The 20,068-nt window shown below is 33.8% G+C and overlaps 1 protein-coding gene and 1 non-coding gene across 8 annotated transcripts in view; one reads left to right on the top strand and one right to left on the bottom strand.

Moving 5' to 3' along the window:
- The window catches only part of Rasal2 (RAS protein activator like 2), a 299,612-nt gene that overhangs the window by 255,459 nt on the left and 24,085 nt on the right, over positions 1 to 20,068 (top strand). For all 7 annotated transcript variants that reach the window (XM_010630221.1, XM_010630215.3, XM_010630216.3 and 4 more), the window contains 6 exons: positions 6,661 to 6,814; positions 8,186 to 8,284; positions 8,829 to 9,383; positions 11,858 to 12,002; positions 17,260 to 17,404; positions 18,031 to 18,267. In XM_010630221.1, the coding sequence (XP_010628523.1) occupies positions 6,661 to 6,814; positions 8,186 to 8,284; positions 8,829 to 9,383; positions 11,858 to 12,002; positions 17,260 to 17,404; positions 18,031 to 18,267 (1,335 nt within the window). The remainder of the gene's footprint in view (positions 1 to 6,660; positions 6,815 to 8,185; positions 8,285 to 8,828; positions 9,384 to 11,857; positions 12,003 to 17,259; positions 17,405 to 18,030; positions 18,268 to 20,068) is intronic.
- LOC117285658 lies at positions 11,156 to 11,262 on the bottom strand. Its single transcript, XR_004516726.1, has one exon. It is a non-coding gene; the product is annotated as a U6 spliceosomal RNA (small nuclear RNA).

Here is a 20,068-nt window from a genome sequence, read left to right on the forward strand (position 1 = left end):
TGTAATAGTTTTGCCTTTTTTGTTCATATGCACTTAAAACTAGGAAATGGTGAAAAACAGTGATCATACCATATTGTCAGGCATTCCAGAATTCCAAATGCCTGTCAGGTTGTCCACCATATTAGGAAGCACTATTTAAATTTACCAATGACTTGAGGTAAAGATAGGTATATGGAGTAGAATTTTCTCATCCCCACACACCTTTCAAAAAAGCATTCCTTCATAGATAAGAAAGTTCTAGTCCTATCTTTCCTTCTCTTGTGCTCTCTTTGCTTGGCAGGTGTTTAAAGCTACCTTTTCCCTTAGGGAATGCTCTGGAAAATCTTTCAGAGTTCTTATTCCTGAGGAGCCTCTCACGTTTTATTGATTTTGGCAGATCCACTTATATTCAAGGTGCTAACTTTCAACTCCTTTGTAGGAAGGAGTTCTTGCCTCTCTCAACTCTTCACTTGCCCTTTTCCCTGGTCCACAAGAAATATCTGTCATCCTTTTCCTTAACAACCTTTAGGAGTATAGCCTGATCCAAAAGCATCAGCACACTCTACTACCAATGCTTGGTCATTTTTCGTCACTGGATTTCCCAGATAGAATTAAACTCCACCCTCAGTGTATCTCCTGTCCTTATTTATCCATTGTAGGAACAGGAGATTGAACCTCACAGATGTCTACAATATTATCTCTCAGAAAATCATTTCACTTTTCTCTCTGGCTACTTTTACAGTTTTTATCTAATTGGAAGGTTCAAGGTACTAGAACTAGTACCAAAACATTTATTTTATAAATGCTACTGTTTGTTCTGTACTTCACTTTGGCAGACATCGTATTTTATCTTGGTGCCTCAATTGAAATATCAGTTGCAGTATCACATGTATATAACACTTTTATAAATCTATAATGTAACAATATGGCCTAGCCTTTCACAACTCTCAGTTATTTTCTACCAGTACTACCAAGCCTTTTATTGATAGTATTTACCATAGTTTAATATTTCTTAGCTTTTGATCTTGCTGTCTCCTCAATCCCAAACACCATTCCCTATTGCTACCCCCTGTCCTTTTCATGCTTACTTTTAATTCATACTGTTGTAACATACTCAAATTAGGAGCCATACCTCTAACTTTTCTGTGTTCTTCCAAAACATTATCCTAAACTAAGTTCCTACCCCACTGCCCACCCAAGGCCAACTATACATTCCTTATTATAGAATTAACTGCTTTCTGTTGAATTTGATCTTTTCATATTTCAGATTATTGCAGCAAATTGGGAGCTCCTGAAGGGATATCTTTATATCCCCGTGTCTTCACAAAATGTCTGTCCTGTTGAGGAACTCAGTACATGTTTGTTAGCTGAAACAGAAAAGAAGAATCAAAACTGATGTCTAGATAATAAAGAACAACCTTTTTCAATGCAGTATACTTGATTATAATGATAAGTTCTCAGAAATTATTGGACTCCAGGTCACTAATTAATCAATATAGTGTAGCTATAGATTGTTGAGTTTTCCTTACCAGGTTTACTGCCATGGACCAGTTAAAGATTCTGTAGTTTCATACTCTGAAGTCAATTGACTTTTCTAATTATATTGTGATAGAATTTTAAATTCATCAAGATGTTTTAATAAAAATATTTCTGTACATTTAATACTTTATTCTTGCATAAAGAATATATTTTTTAAATAGCTTTCTTTACTGATGTGTAGTTAGAGCACATGCTTATTTATTCAGTCTGCCCTCTGCCATTGTTTTTTGCTTTCTGGCTCTCAACTAGATAAGTAAATAATGTAAGATGAACCAATGCATGTCGTAACACTGTGTAAAAGCTCTGTATAATATAGTCCATCGCATTTGAATGGCACTGTAGTTTATGAAATGGATGTGAAATCATAGATTATTGCATATGATTTTCACACTGTGTGAGGCATAGGAAATCACTGTCCACATTTTACAAATGAGATCACTAAGATTCATAACAACTAAATTATTGCTCCATATCACATACTAAGCAGTTTGAACTGATGTGAATATGTAAGACTATCACCTTCAAGTTGAGTACCTTTTCCATTATATTCCTTATTCCAAATGTTGATAGGAATCCTAACTTGTTGACAGAATAATCAAGGATAAAACAAAGGGAAACATCACACACACACATACATTCACCACAAGTCTTAGTAAGAAGAGTACTATACAGTAGTAATGAGTCAATTTATGGTCATAATATTTCCACAATTTGGAAATATATGAACGCGAGCCCCTACTATATGCCTTTCATTTTCCCCTTCCATCTAGAATACACCCAAATGTATTGAGTTACAAATTAAAATAAGAATATTAAAGAAAATATAGCTGAATTTCTTACATTCTTCAAATGAGAAACCTCAGCATAAAGTAAGGGAGAATAATTATAAATATAACAGAAAAAGACTAGTTCTCTTAATATAGAAAAAGTGTTCACATATCAGATAAGTTCAACATTTAGAAAAATCATTTAAAAACATAAAACAGCAGTTCACAATTCTATGAAAAGCAACCAAGATTGCCAGTAAAAATATACAAATATCCTTACCCTCATAAAATATTGTAATACATGTAAGTTCTATATTTTCAAACAGAAGACATCACTTGAATGTTGTCACAAAATACCTCACTGGGAAACAAAAAATAATATTTTTCAAGGAAAGGGAAAATTAAATTTTCCCCAAAGTGAGATACAATTTAAAAAAAAAAAAAAAAGCTCATTAGACACTATGTGTATTTGTTGGAAGACTATTAGGATGTGAAATGTTTCTAATTATTACCTGGAAATTTTTCAGATACAATGAGTGCCTTTAAAATGAATAATGGTTAAAACATAAGTATATTGCTGGATCCAGCTTACTAGCTAAACTATCTTTTCAAGAATTCACTGAGGCTGTCTGGAATCATAACTGCCAAGGCAAGCAGAAACTCACCTGCACTGGAGTCCAAGATTTTGTGTGGCAATAAGCATTTTAATTAAAAGTTTCCTAATTCCTAAATTTGAATCTTTAAACATGGTAGATTGCACTAGCACATCCAAGCACATTAGAACTGTGGAGAAAATGTGACTTTAAAAAAAAAATTGGATGGCAAGCTGAGAAAATCCAGCTGTGTTTTACTTGAAATGGTGCTAATCAAAGTTCTTTCCTCCTGGTTTTTTTAATTCCATCAGTATATCTGCTGTTATGTGTGTTGGCTCCCCATCCCCCGTCCCTTAACTCTCATCTGTTAAGACCGATTTCACATAAGGATGAGGGTTAAAGAATGAAATACTCATTGGCTGAAGGGAGTAATAGCCTGTCTTGCCTTGTAGTTTATCTCTTAAAAAGGTCAGAAGCAGCAGGTAATCTTGATCAGCAAAGCAATTAGATTTTTAACCCTTACCTTACAAGAGTTTGCATAGAAATCAAGATTGTCTGCTGACCTTAAAACAGAAATATTATCCTTAATTAGAAGTAAAATTGCACTCTGCGAAGCAATTTTCCAAGTAAATTAAAGACAAATCATCATATTAGAGCTCTAAATTATTCTTACATGAGGTTTGAGCTGATGGTACAGGGGAAGGGGGAGAACAGTCAGGAAGAGAGCCTGGCCAGTGGTCAGGGGACTCACAACATCCACTTTTGAGGTTGGATTAAGTTTCTTGATGAAGATCATTGTCAGATTGGACTGGAAAAGTTGTTTTAAACTCATTATTCTCCCAATAAATCCACATTTTACTTTCCATTAGAGGAGTAAACTGTGGTGCCACAGGGCTGCTAAAACTGCAATTAGTAGATCTAAGAAAAATCAATTCATATGATGGTACAGAAGGAGGTAAACATGATTTAAAGGAGACTTGGGGTTACTAATGCTATTATATGAAAATACTTGTACAGATAATGCTTCCCTCCTCCCTGAGACATTCCCAGGCTATTTGATCTTCCTGTTTACTGTAATCTTGCTTCTCTGGGAATTACTTTTGTCTTCTCAGAGAAACTGTCTTTCCAATACAGGAAGGGCTTTCTTATTTATTCAGTAGCAATGTTGAACATATTAGTGATTTTGGCTTTCAATTCATGTGTCTATATGTACACATACTGAACAATGGAAGATTCTGAACTAGTTGAAATTTCAATAACTAGGAAGAGTTTTGAGTTATAATTGAGGATGGCTTAGTTATAATATCTTAATATGAAAAAAGAAGAAAGGAAGGAAAAGAAAATATGTGTACACCCAATAAATTTGTGTAAAACAATGCCTAGAAACATTAAATGAGGGCAAGTACTGGAAAGGAAACGAGAGGTGAGAGAAAGATTGTGCTTGTAAGGTGGGAATATAAGAAATAGTTTCTGAAGAGAGAGTGAGAATCATACATGAAAGTCTCTAAGATTTGTTCCTGTAGATTTTTAATGAAACTTTCCTCCAACACCAGAGTTGCCTCAATTTCTTTTCTACAGCTTTTGACTGAGAACTCCTTACTGGAAATGAATACGTGCCTCGCCTTCCTTTCTGTTTTGAAATGGACAGCTTTGCCATGTTTTTAATGTTTGCAAAGCATGCTCCCTGAGTCCTTCATGCAGCAGCTTTTCCCTGCTGCCTTCCAGCTCTAATCTCCTTATAGGTGTAGCACCATGGCAACAGGCCCAGCCTAGAGCCCAGGAACCTTGTTTGTTACCTGAAGGGTTAGATGCAGCCGGAAGGAAGAGAAGATAGAGTAGCTGCCTTGCAGGCTTTGGATGAAGATGACTTCTTGTCCTATTATGTTTCTGTTGAAGACTTGAATAACACCTGGAAAGCGTTTACCCAAAGATGGTATCAGTAATCAAAGGCAGCAAGGAAACCATTTTCTATTGGTTCCCTGTGCTTTCTGAGATGTAGTCCAGAAACTGACTTGCTATACCGGAATATGTGGCACCGCTATGATTTGGGGTTGCACTGCCAGCTGGTTGTACAGTTGCTTCATGTAGGTAGACATTTATTTTGTTTGAAATAAAATTTAAATTAATTTTTTTCCTAGAGAATTTAAAAAGTAAAAGTAAGCCTTCTGTCTACCTCCATTTTAAATATGCCTTAATCCTTCCTGGTGAGAGGCTCACCCCAGAGCATGGAGGCTTTTTTTTCCAGCAACAATTGAGAAAAATGAGCTAGAATTGTTTTATATTTGTTTAAGAAAGATTATAGTATCCCTTCCCTCAACAGGGCTGCTTATGCAGCATATTGGGAAGGTCTATATAATTAAAGTCAAAAAATCTAGCATTTTGCTATGTATAATTGATGTGCTATATTTGCTGCATATGACTGCAAAAATGTCATTGTCTTACCTAGAATTACAAAGAGAACTATATGTGGAACTGGTACATTGACATTTTTATGTACAAAATAAAAGTGGCATTTATCATTTCTGTGATTATCAATGAAAAATATAAATGTTGACTCTTTTACTTTGAAAATTGATAATATCAGAACACACATTTTTTAAAAACTTTACACTATTGTTGATTTTGTGTGTGTGTGTGTGTGTGAAGAGGAATCAATTAAAAATCCTTATTGCTTAAAATGTTTCTTATTTTATGGGATTTAATTAATGTTAAAATGAAAACAAGAAAGTACTCTTTAGTGCTAGTTTTCTGTATTTTATTACTTTATAACTTAATTGAATATTACTCTGGCATTAAGTGTTTCAGTTCCTTTTAATGTCGTCTTGGTTATTTCAAAGAAATGATTGAAGCTGCTATTTAATGTATTTTATAATAAAAGATGTCTTTATGCAGACATTTTTACTGCAAACATCTTTTTATCTTTTATAGATACTTCTTGAAATATATGTATTTAGCTCTGGATGTTTCAGCCAATTAATACTATAATTACTGAGTAAAAGTGAATAGTTCACGAATATTGTGTCAGTTCTTTCAAGAGGAAGGCAGTGAAGCACTATCTTCCAAAGTGACAAGAGTCATGATTCCCAGCATTCTTTCTTAGAGAGCCAGCCAGGAACCCTGAACGATGTTGAAAAGGATTTGTTCTCTATGAGAATTTGATTTTTTTTTTTCATGATGTTTCTTCAAGGCATTTTATTCTTTATTCATATGTATAGTGAATTCTGTAGTGAGGCAATCTTTTGCTAAAAAGTTTGGGTTTGACTCTGTGTGTGTGCGCGCGCGCGTGCGTGTGTGTGTGTGTGTGTGTGTGTGTGTGTGTGTTTTCTGTCAGAGCAGAAAGAAACAAAATGAAGGTTTAGCCACTATTATTTTGTCAGTGATAGGAGAATAAGGCCATAGCATGAATAAAATAAGAAAGCATGTGCTCTCTGACTATATGTTTGCATAAAAAGGCATGCATAAGATAATCCTAAATGTTGTGGTGTGTATTTCTCCATCTTCCAATATATAAGAATGAACATAAAATAATGTTTGTAGAGGACTTTTGCACTCCCTTGAAACTAATAAAAATTATTGTTTTTATTCTGTGTTCAAAAATATTGTGTTCACATATGTTTGTATAGTTTGTCATGTGACTATAATTACTATTTTTATAAATTATTAATTAGTGCATTTATTTTTTACTTTAGGCATTTGTGCATTTGTTGTTAGCCTCCATTTCATTAACCCTTCATTTCCTTGTTGGCCAAGGTAACACTACCTGAAATATCTTCAATCTGTAGGTCTCGTGGGCTGCCTAAATTAAAAGAATCACGTTCCCATGAATCCTTGCTCAGTCCATGCAGTGCAGTGGAATGTCTGGATCTTGGTAGAGGAGAACCTGTGTCAGTGAAACCACTCCATAGTAGCATCCTTGGACAAGACTTCTGCTTTGAGGTAAAAAATGTAGAAAGAAGAGAGTAAGTAATTAACAAGATTTTCTATTCAAGTAATTTGGTGATTTCATTGCTATGGCATTGCCAATTTCATTATCTTAAAGTGGTTTCACTTGCTGAAAATTATCTGTTTATAAGTGAAATATTGAAAAATCTAATTATATTTAAATATAATTAATCTGTATTTGTAATCAAAATTATTAATGATAGCATCTCACTTGGCCTTTTCTGCTTCTCCCACCACCACCAAATGGATACTTACTATACTGTCAGCAGAGGTGCAGACTAGCAATAGCTTATTAATGTGTTAATTTTTTGGTATTGATAAATGATGTCACCCACTATGTTATATTATTTTTTTCTCCTGAACCTCTTAAGACCCCAATTTTAACATTATTTTGAGAAATAAACCCAAAGAATAATTATTCTAACTACAACAATTTGGTTCCAGCTCTCCAAAAGAAATACAGTACAAGCCATATACAAAGTCTTCAATTTCATTTAACCCAAATATTTCAACATGTAATGTAAAAATTATGAATATTTTACATTTTTAATACTAAATATTCAAATTCGACACTTGTACATTTACAGCACAATTTGGACTAGCCACATGAGGCTGGTAGCTTTCATAATGTACAAAGTATATATAATCTGTTCTGAGTTATTGAATTATGACCTGAGATTGAGTTAATACGTGAGCAGACATCAGCAATTTGGGCAGGTCATTTATTGGTATTCTAAAAATCACTTGAACTTTTCCTTATTTGTGGAACTCAGTTCAGTAGACTATACTAAACCCAGTATTAGGTGCTAGTTATCGTGTTTCATTTTTAAAGGATGATAATAAGAGTGATCAGGCTAACCTAGTAAATGACTGGTAATCAAGAGGATAGTTGCCTAGTGGAGAAAAAGATTCCAAAGACAGTAATTCATTACTATTAAACTCTTCCATTTCTTTTAGCAGCCTTCTATAATATTATAATGAAAGCAGTCTTGAGAAATCTTTTTTAGAAACTTCCATTTTTGGTTATTTTTAACTTAGAATCGAGCATATTCATTTGCAGTTAATTTAAGATGTAGCCTGAAAGGTTTTTAATTTTGATTTTTTTGAGTCATAAGCCAGATGATTTCTAAATGACCTGTATTCTCCTACCTAAGAATGAAAATGGATGCTATATAGAGAAAAAAAATTAAAAAGCAGGTATAGATTTAGATATAGGTATCATAAAACTTAGCTGAGATCATTTTAGCTTCATTTAGTATGATTTGGATTGGCAACATATCCCTGACTCTTACAGGATAGAATTAGAAAGATAGAACCACCAAATCTTATAATTCCTTTTCTTTACCTCTAATCTTTATGTTGAAGGTCACTTATTTAAGTGGAAGTAAATGCTTCAGCTGTAACTCTGCTTCCGAAAGAGATAAGTGGATGGAAAACCTTCGAAGGACAGTTCAACCAAATAAGGTAATAGTGGCTTTGATTGTCTAAAAATGTATCACTTTGAAAAGAGTAAGTTGATAGAAGGTAAATGTAATGGTAATATCTTAATTTTTAAAGAGCTTAACAATTTTGAAGTACATATACATTTTAGGATATTTTATAGTAAAAATAATCTCACTATAGTTATTACTATGAATTTACCAGTGTGGATAAGAAGACTCAGAAAAATTTAATGATTTAGAGAAAGGGGACTAGAATACAAGTTTGTTGACTATCTCTTATATTTGTAAAAAAAAAAAAAAAAAACTATTCCAATTGCCATTAAGATGGCTATAGGAGAATTTACTACAACTATTACAAGATGATATTTCAACCCAAGTAAAATAGAATATATATGCTTTTCTAAGATTCTGATACATTCTTGTTTAGACCCTCCTCTCATCCTAAACAATAAAATATAAAACATTTTTATTACGTTTTGACTCCCCTTAATTGGTATCACTTTAAGAGGAAATGTTCTCTTTCTGAGATGTTAGCTCTCAAATTCAATTGTGTTGCCTCTTCATAGGATAATTGCAGACGAGCTGAAAATGTTCTCCGTTTATGGATCATTGAAGCCAAGGACCTTGCCCCTAAAAAGAAGTATTTCTGTGAACTGTGCCTTGATGATACCCTTTTTGCTCGTACAACCAGCAAGACCAAAGCAGACAATATTTTCTGGGGTGAACATTTTGAATTCTATAGCCTTCCACCTCTTCATAGTATCACAGTTCACATTTATAAGGATGTGGAAAAAAAGAAGAAAAAGGACAAGAATAATTATGTAGGGCTAGTCAACATCCCCACTGCCAGTGTTACTGGTCGTCAATTTGTAGAAAAGTGGTACCCAGTGAGTACCCCTACACCCAACAAAGGAAAGACAGGAGGACCTTCTATTAGGATTAAGTCGCGTTTCCAAACTATCACCATTCTGCCTATGGAGCAATACAAAGAATTTGCAGAATTTATCACCAGCAACTACACTATGCTGTGTTCTGTCCTTGAGCCAGTAATTAGTGTGAGAAATAAAGAAGAATTGGCTTGTGCCTTAGTGCACATTCTTCAAAGTACTGGGAGAGCCAAGGTAAGTGGCAGAGGGGGATTGTGTTGCCTGGAAACTCTTCCCTGTCTTTTATTACAAAGAAATAAGGTATGAATGCTGTAGAGATCCAAATTAGAAAAATGTACTTTGCTGTGATCACAAGAAGAAAGAGCTAAGAGGAAATCTATTAACAGACTCAGAAGAAATGAGAATTATAAAACTAAAGAAGTGGCTGAGTGTGATGGTGCATGCCAGTAATCCCAGCAGGCTGAGGCAGGAGAATTGCTGAGAGTTCCAGACTAGCCTGTGTTACCTCATGACTTCAAGGCCAGCCTGAACTAGATAGCAAGACCCTCCCTTAAAAAAAAACTAAAGAAGTAAAATGGAGAAACCAGTATTTTTTGAAAGTCTGTTTTCATAAAAGATAGATACCACAATCATTTCTTTATTATTTGATAAAATAAATGGTAGGATTGGTATGTTACCCCCACACTGTATCCAAATTCTTTAATGCTAGGGCAGTGATGGTGAACCTTTTAGAGCTTTCAAAAATATAAGCAGCCCACTGTTGCACACATGCCATAGGTTTGCTACCACTGTTCTAGAGTGCTGCATGATGGTTTTCTGCCCTACTGTATTTTAAGATTAACTGATGGCTATCCCACAGGCACAGAAGGAGGTATTCCAGAAACTTGCTGAGTATTAGCAAGATTCCTCATGGGGTTAAAATCTATATTTGGAGTAAAAATACCAAGGGTTGTTATAAAATTGGTAGCTGTTTCATTTCATGATAGCCTTGTATCATTTCATCCTGGCTAAAAGTAAAAATACAGGAAGACAGCAACAGAGAAATATGCCGATTGTAGAAAGAAACAACCACCAGTTGATGGAACCTATGATCTATGACTCATATTCACTTAACTAAGCTGAGTCTCCAATATGTTTTAAGCCAACTGGTCATAGTAAAATTGAACTTCATATCCAGAGATGTTCACAGGTAGAGTAATTTATTTAGAACAAAAAAATGAAGTGTTACTAAAATTTCTTGATATAAATCGTAATATTAGCTACTTACTCCCTTATCTAACTGGCTTCCTATTGATTATAAATTTTGTGCTTGAATTTACTGAAAATAATCTTTAAAAATGTTTATGAGTTGGGGTAAGATCTGATTGAAATTTTGAGTCTCACCTTTGAAATTTTTTGAATATGTTTTTTGTGCTTCTCAGTTGCTACAGGTTTAGGATATAGTAAGATTTTATTGAAACACTTTAATAGATAACATAATTTACTTACAATATACTACAGCCGTCTAAAGTGGAATTCAGTAAGATTTGACAGATTCTGCACCCATTGAAGCCACCATCTAAATCAAGACACAAAATGTTACCATCACCCCCAAATTTCCTCCTGTCCATTACCATAAATTTTAATAATGATTCCTAGGCCCACAACTTTATTAGACTATTGAGCTGCTCCAATATAAGTCCTGTTAATGTATTAAATGCTTAAGTTTAAAGTATGTATGTAAAAGTAAATCTGCATATTACCTCTGTTTTGAGTTTTGGAGCCCCTTAAAATATCCAGTAAATATGTAATATTCAAAATATATGATGCTATCACATTTCAAATCAAATGATAATAAACATTGAATTTTACGTCAAGTTCTTCTGTGACCATTGAGGAATGAAGAGGTTGTTTCTTCGGGGCTTTATTTCTCCTTATATGCCTTTCTTCTCCATGGATGGGTGGGTGGGTGAATGGACAGATGGACAAATGGCCAGCCAGGCAGATAGCCAGCCAGGCAGCTAGATGAATAGTCGGTCTTGAAAATGATTTTACACGTCATCGCTGCACAAGGGCCATGCTAATTTTCTCTGTATCATGCCAATTTTAGAACATGTGCTGCCATAACGAGCACTTGAAAATGACTTTAAGTGATAAGTTCAAGAAGTTCAATGTTGATATTGTGAGCCAATTTGTAACTGCTGTGTATTGAATATTAATATATGCTAGAAACTATTAGGGGCTAGAGATGTATTGGCTAAGAAAATGATATGTGCGCTAAGAGCCAAACGATCCCAGGAACTAGTTCCCTGATACTGGGAGAAGGAGTGAAGGTTGGAGTCTAGCTTAACTGAGAGTAGCATTTGCAAAAGGCTTTGTGCTAGAGAGAGAACGTCATATGTAGAAAGTGGTTGATGTTAAAAAGAATGCTTCAAAGGCTGAAGCAGAATGCAGAGAGAACAGTACTAGATGGCTGAAAAGCTAGACAGAAACCGGGGAATCCAGAGATTGGAGGCTGCAATCAGAATTACAGTCTTTTTCAAAAGTACAATGAAAAATGTTTGAAGGAATTTTAAACTTAGGAGTAGTGACACATAGGATTTTTATCTTCCAATTAAACCTGGTAGCTTAGCTTTTAAAGCAGCATTCTGAAGATGTTTGATTTTCTGTACTTTTAATGTACATTATTTATTCAGTTGTTTCTGCTTATTTGAACATTATTCTACTAGGATTTTCTAACTGACTTGGTGATGTCTGAGGTAGATCGTTGTGGAGAGCATGATGTCTTGATCTTCAGAGAGAACACCATTGCCACAAAATCTATTGAAGAATATCTCAAATTGGTGGGACAACAGTATCTTCATGATGCATTAGGTATGAAAGAGGAAAATACCTATTTTCTTTCTTTTCTTTTCTTTTCTTTTTTGTGGTACCAGGGATCGAACTCAGGACTTTGTGCTCTCAAGGCAGGTGTGGTGCCACTGACCTAAATCTCCAGCCCCTTTTTTCTTTTCTTTCTCCCCTTTCAGTTTTAACTAATTTCATACTCATGTGACAAACAAACTGAGCTCAAACTTTACATGTGATTTAGTTCAGCTTACTAGTCTTCAGGTTTACGTTTCAGTTGTAATAGTCTCTGTACTGTTCACCAGTGGAGGAACAACAGTTTTTTATAGTTTATTATAGTACATGTGGAAATAGGCTATCATCATATACAGCTTCCCTAAGGGAGTTATATAATAATATCAGTGGATATCACTACTAGACCTGATGTAGCCTGCTTACCCTAGCATTTGCTATCATGCATGCAAAACTCATCAAAAATGAAGAAACTCTTGCCAGTTCCCACAACTCCTAATTTCTGCCTTCCAAGGTCTCTAGAGCTTTTTTACATAATTAATTTTAGTCCTATTATTAGGTCTTGCTGACTAGGCCCTCATAGTTGCAGATTTGGCCATGAAATTCAGTCATTAACTAATAGAGAAGGCACTATGCTGGACATTTTAATGGTAGAGCAGGTTTGAGTTCCTTGAAGCAAATGTTTCTTTTATCTCATTTATCTGTATTTCACAGAGAATGTTATGAAGCACTGTCTTATATAAATATAATATGAGGCACATGTGAGTAATTTTGGGTATTTCCTGAGTAATTTTAAATTTTCTTATAGTCACAGTATGAAAAGGTTAAGAACAAGGTGAAATCAATAGTGTATGTATTTTATTTAACCTGAGAGTATCCAAATAGTACTTAACAACCAACTAATCAATGTAAGAATTATTAAAGAAATATTTTACTTTTTTCATAGTCTAAAATTAAGTGTGTATTTTGCATTTATCATGTTTTAATATGAACTAGCCATATTTTTAGTGCTTAGCAGTCTCATGTAACTATCAAGTAGACCATACAGGTATGTTTAATGACTGCAGAGATTTTTTTGTTCTCAAGGAGTTTACAATATAAGGAAGTAGAAGAAGTTTATCCCTATAAACAAAAAGATAAATCCTGTGTTTTCTCAAAGAATCTTTAAAAATTAATTCCAGCTTGATAGTTACAGAATTTCCTGTTGAAATACACTTGTGTTGTAGGTATAGCCTGAAGGGTAGAAAGGAAATAATAAAACAGACAGTGGGCAAAGGCCATGGTAGTGATTAGTGGACTTAAACAAAGACATGAAAGGTATGAGAGAACCAGACATGTATGGAGCAAATACTTAGCAGAAAAAGGATATGAAAGAAAATAAGTGAACAGTAAAAAGTTTAGGAAATAATTAGAACCAATTTTTTAAGAGCCTGGCTAAGGATTGGATTTTACAATAATCATTGAAAAACTGAAGTTTTGAGTATAGTGTTTTCAATGAAATTAGTGTAAAAGCCATTGTAATGAGGAAGGCAAGAAATAATGAGACTCTGAATGAGGCAATCCCTGCAGATAAGAATAGAGAAAAAGATGAATAAAAGAAATGTTACAGTTGAACAGATAGGACTTGGCATTTTTATCAGTTTGTGGCAAAGTAGGAGGGACCAAATAGTATAGAGAATTTTGGGTCTTTGTAAATGACTAGGAGGATGATGAGATTCTTAACAGAAATAAAAACCATAAAAATAGTAGGCTTTACAAAAGGGAAATGACACTTCCGCCTCAGATATATTCAATTTGAAGTTCTAGTAGGAAATCTCAGTGGTTTTAGGTAGGAAAGCTAATCAAGACTTCTGTCTAGTTGGCTTTTAGATATTTGTGACTAACTTAACCCATATGAGGGAGTTACCTGGAGCTATGGGGTTACCAGAGCAGGAAACGAATAGAGCCAAAGACATCTCACAGTGTACCTGGGTTTATGGTGTAGAAGGAAGAAGAACAATCAGAGAAAGTGCAAAAATGAAAGAAAACCAGACATTCCAGTTATTGGAGTCCTAGATACTAAAAGAGAAGAGAATATCAAAAGGCAGAGGGATGGATTGAAGAACATATGCTTAGCATTCATGAGGTCCTGGACTTGATCCCTAACACCAAGCGAGAATAACAGGGGAGAACAGTGATAGAAGGTCAAGAAAGAAAAAGCGACTGTTGCATTGGCAACTTTAAAGATCATTTGTGGTGCTTTAGAATAATATCAGGAGGAAAAAAATTATATTGTAAAGAAAACTACTAGTCAAGAAATAGGACCACTATGTTCATATGAAGGAGTCTCACTGCAGTGAGGTTTTTAGTGCATTTACATAAAGAGCATTTTACAGGCATAAATTATAGGTCGTGATTTGCTTTAATGACATATTATAAAAGACAACAATGAAGCATCTCAGATTCTTCAATCTGTGGATGTAGAGGTGAATATTTGTTGACATTTAAAAATCAATGTGCTAAACAGAATTGCTATGTGAGATTTTCAAAATGACTGGATATAAGTCTTTTGATACACAAGTGAATTAAGTGGCTGATTGGCCCAATGAGGCCTGAAAATTAAGATCAGTGAGCATGGGAAAAAAATTCCAATAACCCCTCAGAAAACTCTGTTAACATATCTGTAATGAGGCCGGGCATGGTGCTGCATGCCTGTAATCCCAGCACTTGGGAGGCTGAGGCAGGAGGATCGCTGTGAGTTCGAGACCAGCCTGAGATACATAGTGATTTCCAGGAAAAAAAAAAAAAAAAAAAAAAAAAATATCTGTAATGTAAGAGCAGGTCCAGAGTGGTGTGTCTTCTTCCTATTACAGTTTTGTCATAGTCCTTATATTTGGGGCAAAAACTTGATGCTATTTCCAGACTTTATTTAAAAGTACCATCCTGCTTTTTAGCCTGTCTTCATTTATCTTGAAAGAAATTACTCTACTATCTAGAATCTGCTTAGACTTAAATCTTCATTTTTTAGCCCTTTCTACCTATCTGATTGAAGTCAGATTTCGTGTTGGTATCCTATGACATACAAAAAATATCATCTGTGAGATAATAGGAAAAATGTTTCTCCAAAGGCCTGATTTTCACTCTTAATGATATACATAAATTTCTCTCAGCAATATTATGTCCATACCTGCTAACTTACTCCTACACATGAAATTTGATGCTAGGTAGTAATGAATTAATAACTCACATAAAACATCATAGAAGATTCTAGGCATAAACTTATATTTAAACATAATAAAGAACTCCTTGGCTTTGATTATTTTCAGAGGCAAGGAAGCAAACTCAACTGGATTTTAATACATCTTAATATTGCCGAATGAGGATATACCTTTCAAGTACATATCTATGCAAGCTTTACCTTGATTGTAGTGCATTCCACATCACCAGACATAGATTATAATTTCAAATCTGAAAATAATTTTCTGAACTGTAGAGGATTTTAATCATCTTATAATCAGAAAAAAACTTTATAGACAGTATAGTGTTGACACAGTAGACAATTTATTTCTAGGCCTAGAAGTTACTTATTTTGCTAAATAGTGGAATTATTTTATTATTAATATTATCCATTAACATTAGTATTATTTCCCTAGAATAGATATAAACTAAAGGAACTTACAAAACAGAATGCTTATGAAAGAAATTTAGATTTTGGTTAATTATATAAGATATTTGATGATTGTTTACTTTTAAATGAGATAGATTATGTAGAGGTACATAGCATAGGAGATGGGGAAAATATGTTGAATATTTACATTGTGAAATTGTTCACATTTTAAACTTTTACTAGTTTTGGCTGTTTTACTTCATGAAAAATTATTTAAAAGTAGCATAATTTATTCATTGTAATACTTTCTTATGGAGCCACTACTAAATGAGGGAACCATATGAAATGCATTTCTTATCCTCACCTCAGTTCTATAAGACAGATATTATTGACACTTTTACAAATAAGGCAACTGAATCTTGAACTAGTTAAGTGACTTTTCAAGGCCCCAAAATCAGTTAAGTGGTTGGATCCAGGATTTCATACCTCTCTTTGGTTACAAAGCCTTTCCTTTTTTCTGTGTACTGCCTTCTTTTCTGTGTACCTTGTTACTTTCTGTTCTCCGAGCATATTTCTTCCAAGTTACCACTTCCTATCCTCTGTCATAGCTATTTTTAAAAGCTTTCCCTTGCCTCAGTACTAATCATTTTGGTTTGTTTAAAAAAAAAGTTTCATATTTCTACTGCTACTTAATTTTATAGAAAATATTGCTCACCTTTATAAACTGTTATAAATAATCTGGACCTCCAGTAACATAAGATTTAGAAAGATCTTTGACAGATCCACTCCTTGTTAACAAAAACTTTTATAAAAAACAAATCGTCATCTCTGATCAATATTTATTCCTGTGAGGGCTATCCAGGGGGGGAGGAATTTAAAACTGATTAAAACCTCGTTCCTAACCACCAAAGATATTCATCCTAGAAATGAGACAAATGTGAACAAATAAGCACAAAAACAATATGAAACATGGAAAATTAGAAGACATGTAAAGTATAATGTATAGTAGAGGATGAACAGGTAAGGTGATTTTTCTTTCAAGAAATACTGGACATATCCCTAACCACTTACCAGTCCAATTATTTAAACATAGGATGACCAAAAATTGCATAATTTTCAATTAAGTTATTTAGAAAGTATATAAAAAGATATGTTACCATTTTGAACTAGATTAAATGACTATCACCATTATAAGAGGTCAGCAAGCAGAGCCTAACTTGTATCTCTGTTTGGCATCAACCTTAGATCCTAACACCGTATTTAGTAAGTTATTCAAGCAAATTTGGGTATTTTGTTTTACCAAAATAGTGGTAATAGTATTCCTGGTAGAGACAGCCTTTTAGCAAATTACAAATTCATGCTAATTAAATGTTTATAGTTTCTGATAAAAGATACTACATTGTTTATAAAGTCATTGTTGCTAGTTTTATAAATACTGTAATGATGATATTGGTGATTACTGTTATTCTATTTCCAAAATAAGGAAAATAAACATGATAGTGTGGGATATAGTAACTAATGGCTCCAGTGACCTTTTGTGGGCTGTGTTTTGTCACCTCTATATCAAGTCTGAGGAAAAAGACTCCTCATTGTCCATTTTAGGATAGAAATCCAAAATCCTTTTATTTCTACTCAGGAAGACACTGTTCATAATTCTACAACTTGTCATCTTTTCTCTTCACATAGGGGAGTTCATCAAAGCTTTGTATGAATCAGATGAGAACTGTGAGGTAGATCCCAGCAAATGTTCCTCTAGTGAACTGATAGACCATCAGAGCAATCTAAAAATGTGCTGTGAACTGGCTTTCTGCAAGATCATCAACTCTTACTGGTGAGCTAGTATCCATGGTAAACACTTGACTATGAAACTAATGTTTTTCCTTATAAACCTCATCTGACTGTCCCCAAAGGAAGGGGAAAATTGGATATAATTGTCTAAATCTCCATTCTAAGCAAAAGTACTTCCAAATTGACTATCTAAATAATCTCTCCCATAGTGTTAGTATAGCATCCTCTAATATCCAAAAGTATTTTTCTAGCTTTCTAAAATATTTACTAGTGTTGAACAGATGCATTCATGAATTTTAATCATTGCTCTGGTAATTGGTGACATTTTGGAAGATTTTTGGTGAACAGTTTTTAGAAAGATTATGGTGAGCTATATTAAACCAGATGGTTTAGTCAGGAGCTTCATACCATTTTCCTGCTTTACAGAACTAAATTTATACTTATCTAGGATTTTATAGCTTTCAGTTTCCAATCTCCATCTGGCCTACTGTGAATTTTCCACCAGCCCTCAGACATGAATTGAGCAGTATGTCCTCCCTAGGAAGTTACTAAGTCCTCATACCTTGGCTCTAGAAGAGAGGTTTGCTGAATCATAGTGGGATTGATCATGCTTTTGTGTGTTATAGTCCTTTTATACTTACAGGTTTTAGTATCTTTTTCCTTCTCCAGTGTTTTCCCTCGTGAGTTGAAAGAAGTATTTGCATCATGGAAGCAGCAGTGCCTAACCCGAGGCAAGCAGGACATCAGTGAGCGGCTCATTAGTGCCTCATTGTTTCTCCGTTTTCTTTGCCCAGCCATTATGTCTCCCAGTCTTTTCAACCTTATGCAGGAGTATCCTGATGACCGTACGTCTCGGACTCTAACTCTTATTGCCAAGGTCATTCAGAACTTGGCCAACTTTGCCAAGTAGGTGATGCTACCATAACTACTTTAAAACACATAGTTTAAAAGATACATGAGGCCCAATTTATAATAGATAAATCTTAGAAGCAGCCAGTAAGTCCATCCACAGATGAATAGATAAAGAAAGTATGATATTCACTCACCATAGAGTACTACTATGCCATAAAGAAAGATAAAACTTGCCAGGGATTTAGCTCAGTGACATTGTGCCTGCCTTGCAAATGCAAGGTCCTGAGTTCAATCCCCAACACAAAAAAAAAAAAACAGAAGAAAGAAAGAAAGATAGAACTTGAGTTGATTGTAGAAAAACAGATGCACCTTGAGATCATAATATTAAGTAAAGTAAATCAGATGCAAAGACTTAAGTATCACATTGTTTCTCTTATATGAGAAACCCAGAGTAAAAATAAAGAGCAAAATAAAATATAGCTAAAGAGGGATCAAGAGATGGAGGGAGTAGGAGGAAGAGACAGGATAAGTAATACGAAAAAGGAATTTTGATGTGTTATGTCCATGTACCAACTCCATACAAGGAATACAAATATTATGTACTGCAAACATGTACAAAAACAAAAAGAAGGAGATCAAGAGATGGGGGGAAAGAGGGAGGGAGAGAAGGAAATAGGAAAAAAGAATTAAGATGAATGTAAACATTATGTACTACACACATGTACTAATAAAAAATTGAGGCCTAAAATATAGATAGGGGCATCATATCATTAATGATTTATTGCATTGGCAATAAAAATAGTAAAATTAAATGTAAACTTGAATATTGAACAACAGATGGTACATATATTCTATAGAATACTTAAAATGTTTATAATAATATAATACTAATAATACTAATAGTACAATACTAATGATAATATAATGTTTACAAAGAACATCTAGTAATATGGGAAACGAAAAGTACTAATAAAAAAAGGACAGGATACATATCATTATAGATGCTATCATTATTATTCTAAATGTATAAAACACAAGAATAAGTATAAAAGGTTTAGGAAGAAGAATCTGACAAATTATTTTAGTTACATGGTCTAAGACAACTAACCTAACCACTTCCTGAAAGACAATGTTAGAAAAAATACAAAAGATAGAAAGTCACTGTAGTAAGTCAAAAGGCTCTAAACACAATACTTGAAATATATTTGGCTCTCAAAAACTGGGAGAAAAAGATCTCAAAAAATTATTTGGGAGGTAATTAGTGGAATTTAAATTTGGACTATATGTAAGATGATTAATGAATAATATTTTCAAAAGTTTTAGTGCAAAAATGGCATTGGTTTATATAATAGATATTCTTTATTCTGAAAAACAAGAATGCTAAAGTGTTTAGAGGTGATGTCTGTAACTTAGTTTAAAACAGTTGAGGGGAAGTAAAGGCCTGTGTATATATAGAGAGAGAATGAAGCAGACTTGGTAAAATGTTAGCATTTGGTTAATATGGTTATTTATTGTATATTCTTTCAACTTCTTTGTAGGCTTAAAAATTATTTGAGGGAAAGTTAGGAGAAAGCAACTGTACATAGCAAATATATTTGGTATTTGAATGGGTACACCCATACTTTTTTCTTTACACTTTTATTGTTTCCAGCTTTTTCCTCAGTAAATTCATGTTATTTTTTATATAGAAAATAATATAAAGAAATAGCTGGGAAAGAATTCACACTTACAAAGCTGATCATGAATGTACTTAAAAACAAATGAATGGTTTTCTTTTCTTCCTTGTAGTACTAAGGATCAAATCCAGGGCCTTGCACACATTAGAAGGTACTCTACTACTGAGTTGCATCTGTTA

This window comes from Fukomys damarensis, unplaced genomic scaffold, assembly GCF_012274545.1.
Source record: "Fukomys damarensis isolate Sample0158 unplaced genomic scaffold, DMR_v1.0_HiC HiC_scaffold_11, whole genome shotgun sequence".
Lineage (NCBI taxonomy): Eukaryota > Metazoa > Chordata > Mammalia > Rodentia > Bathyergidae > Fukomys > Fukomys damarensis.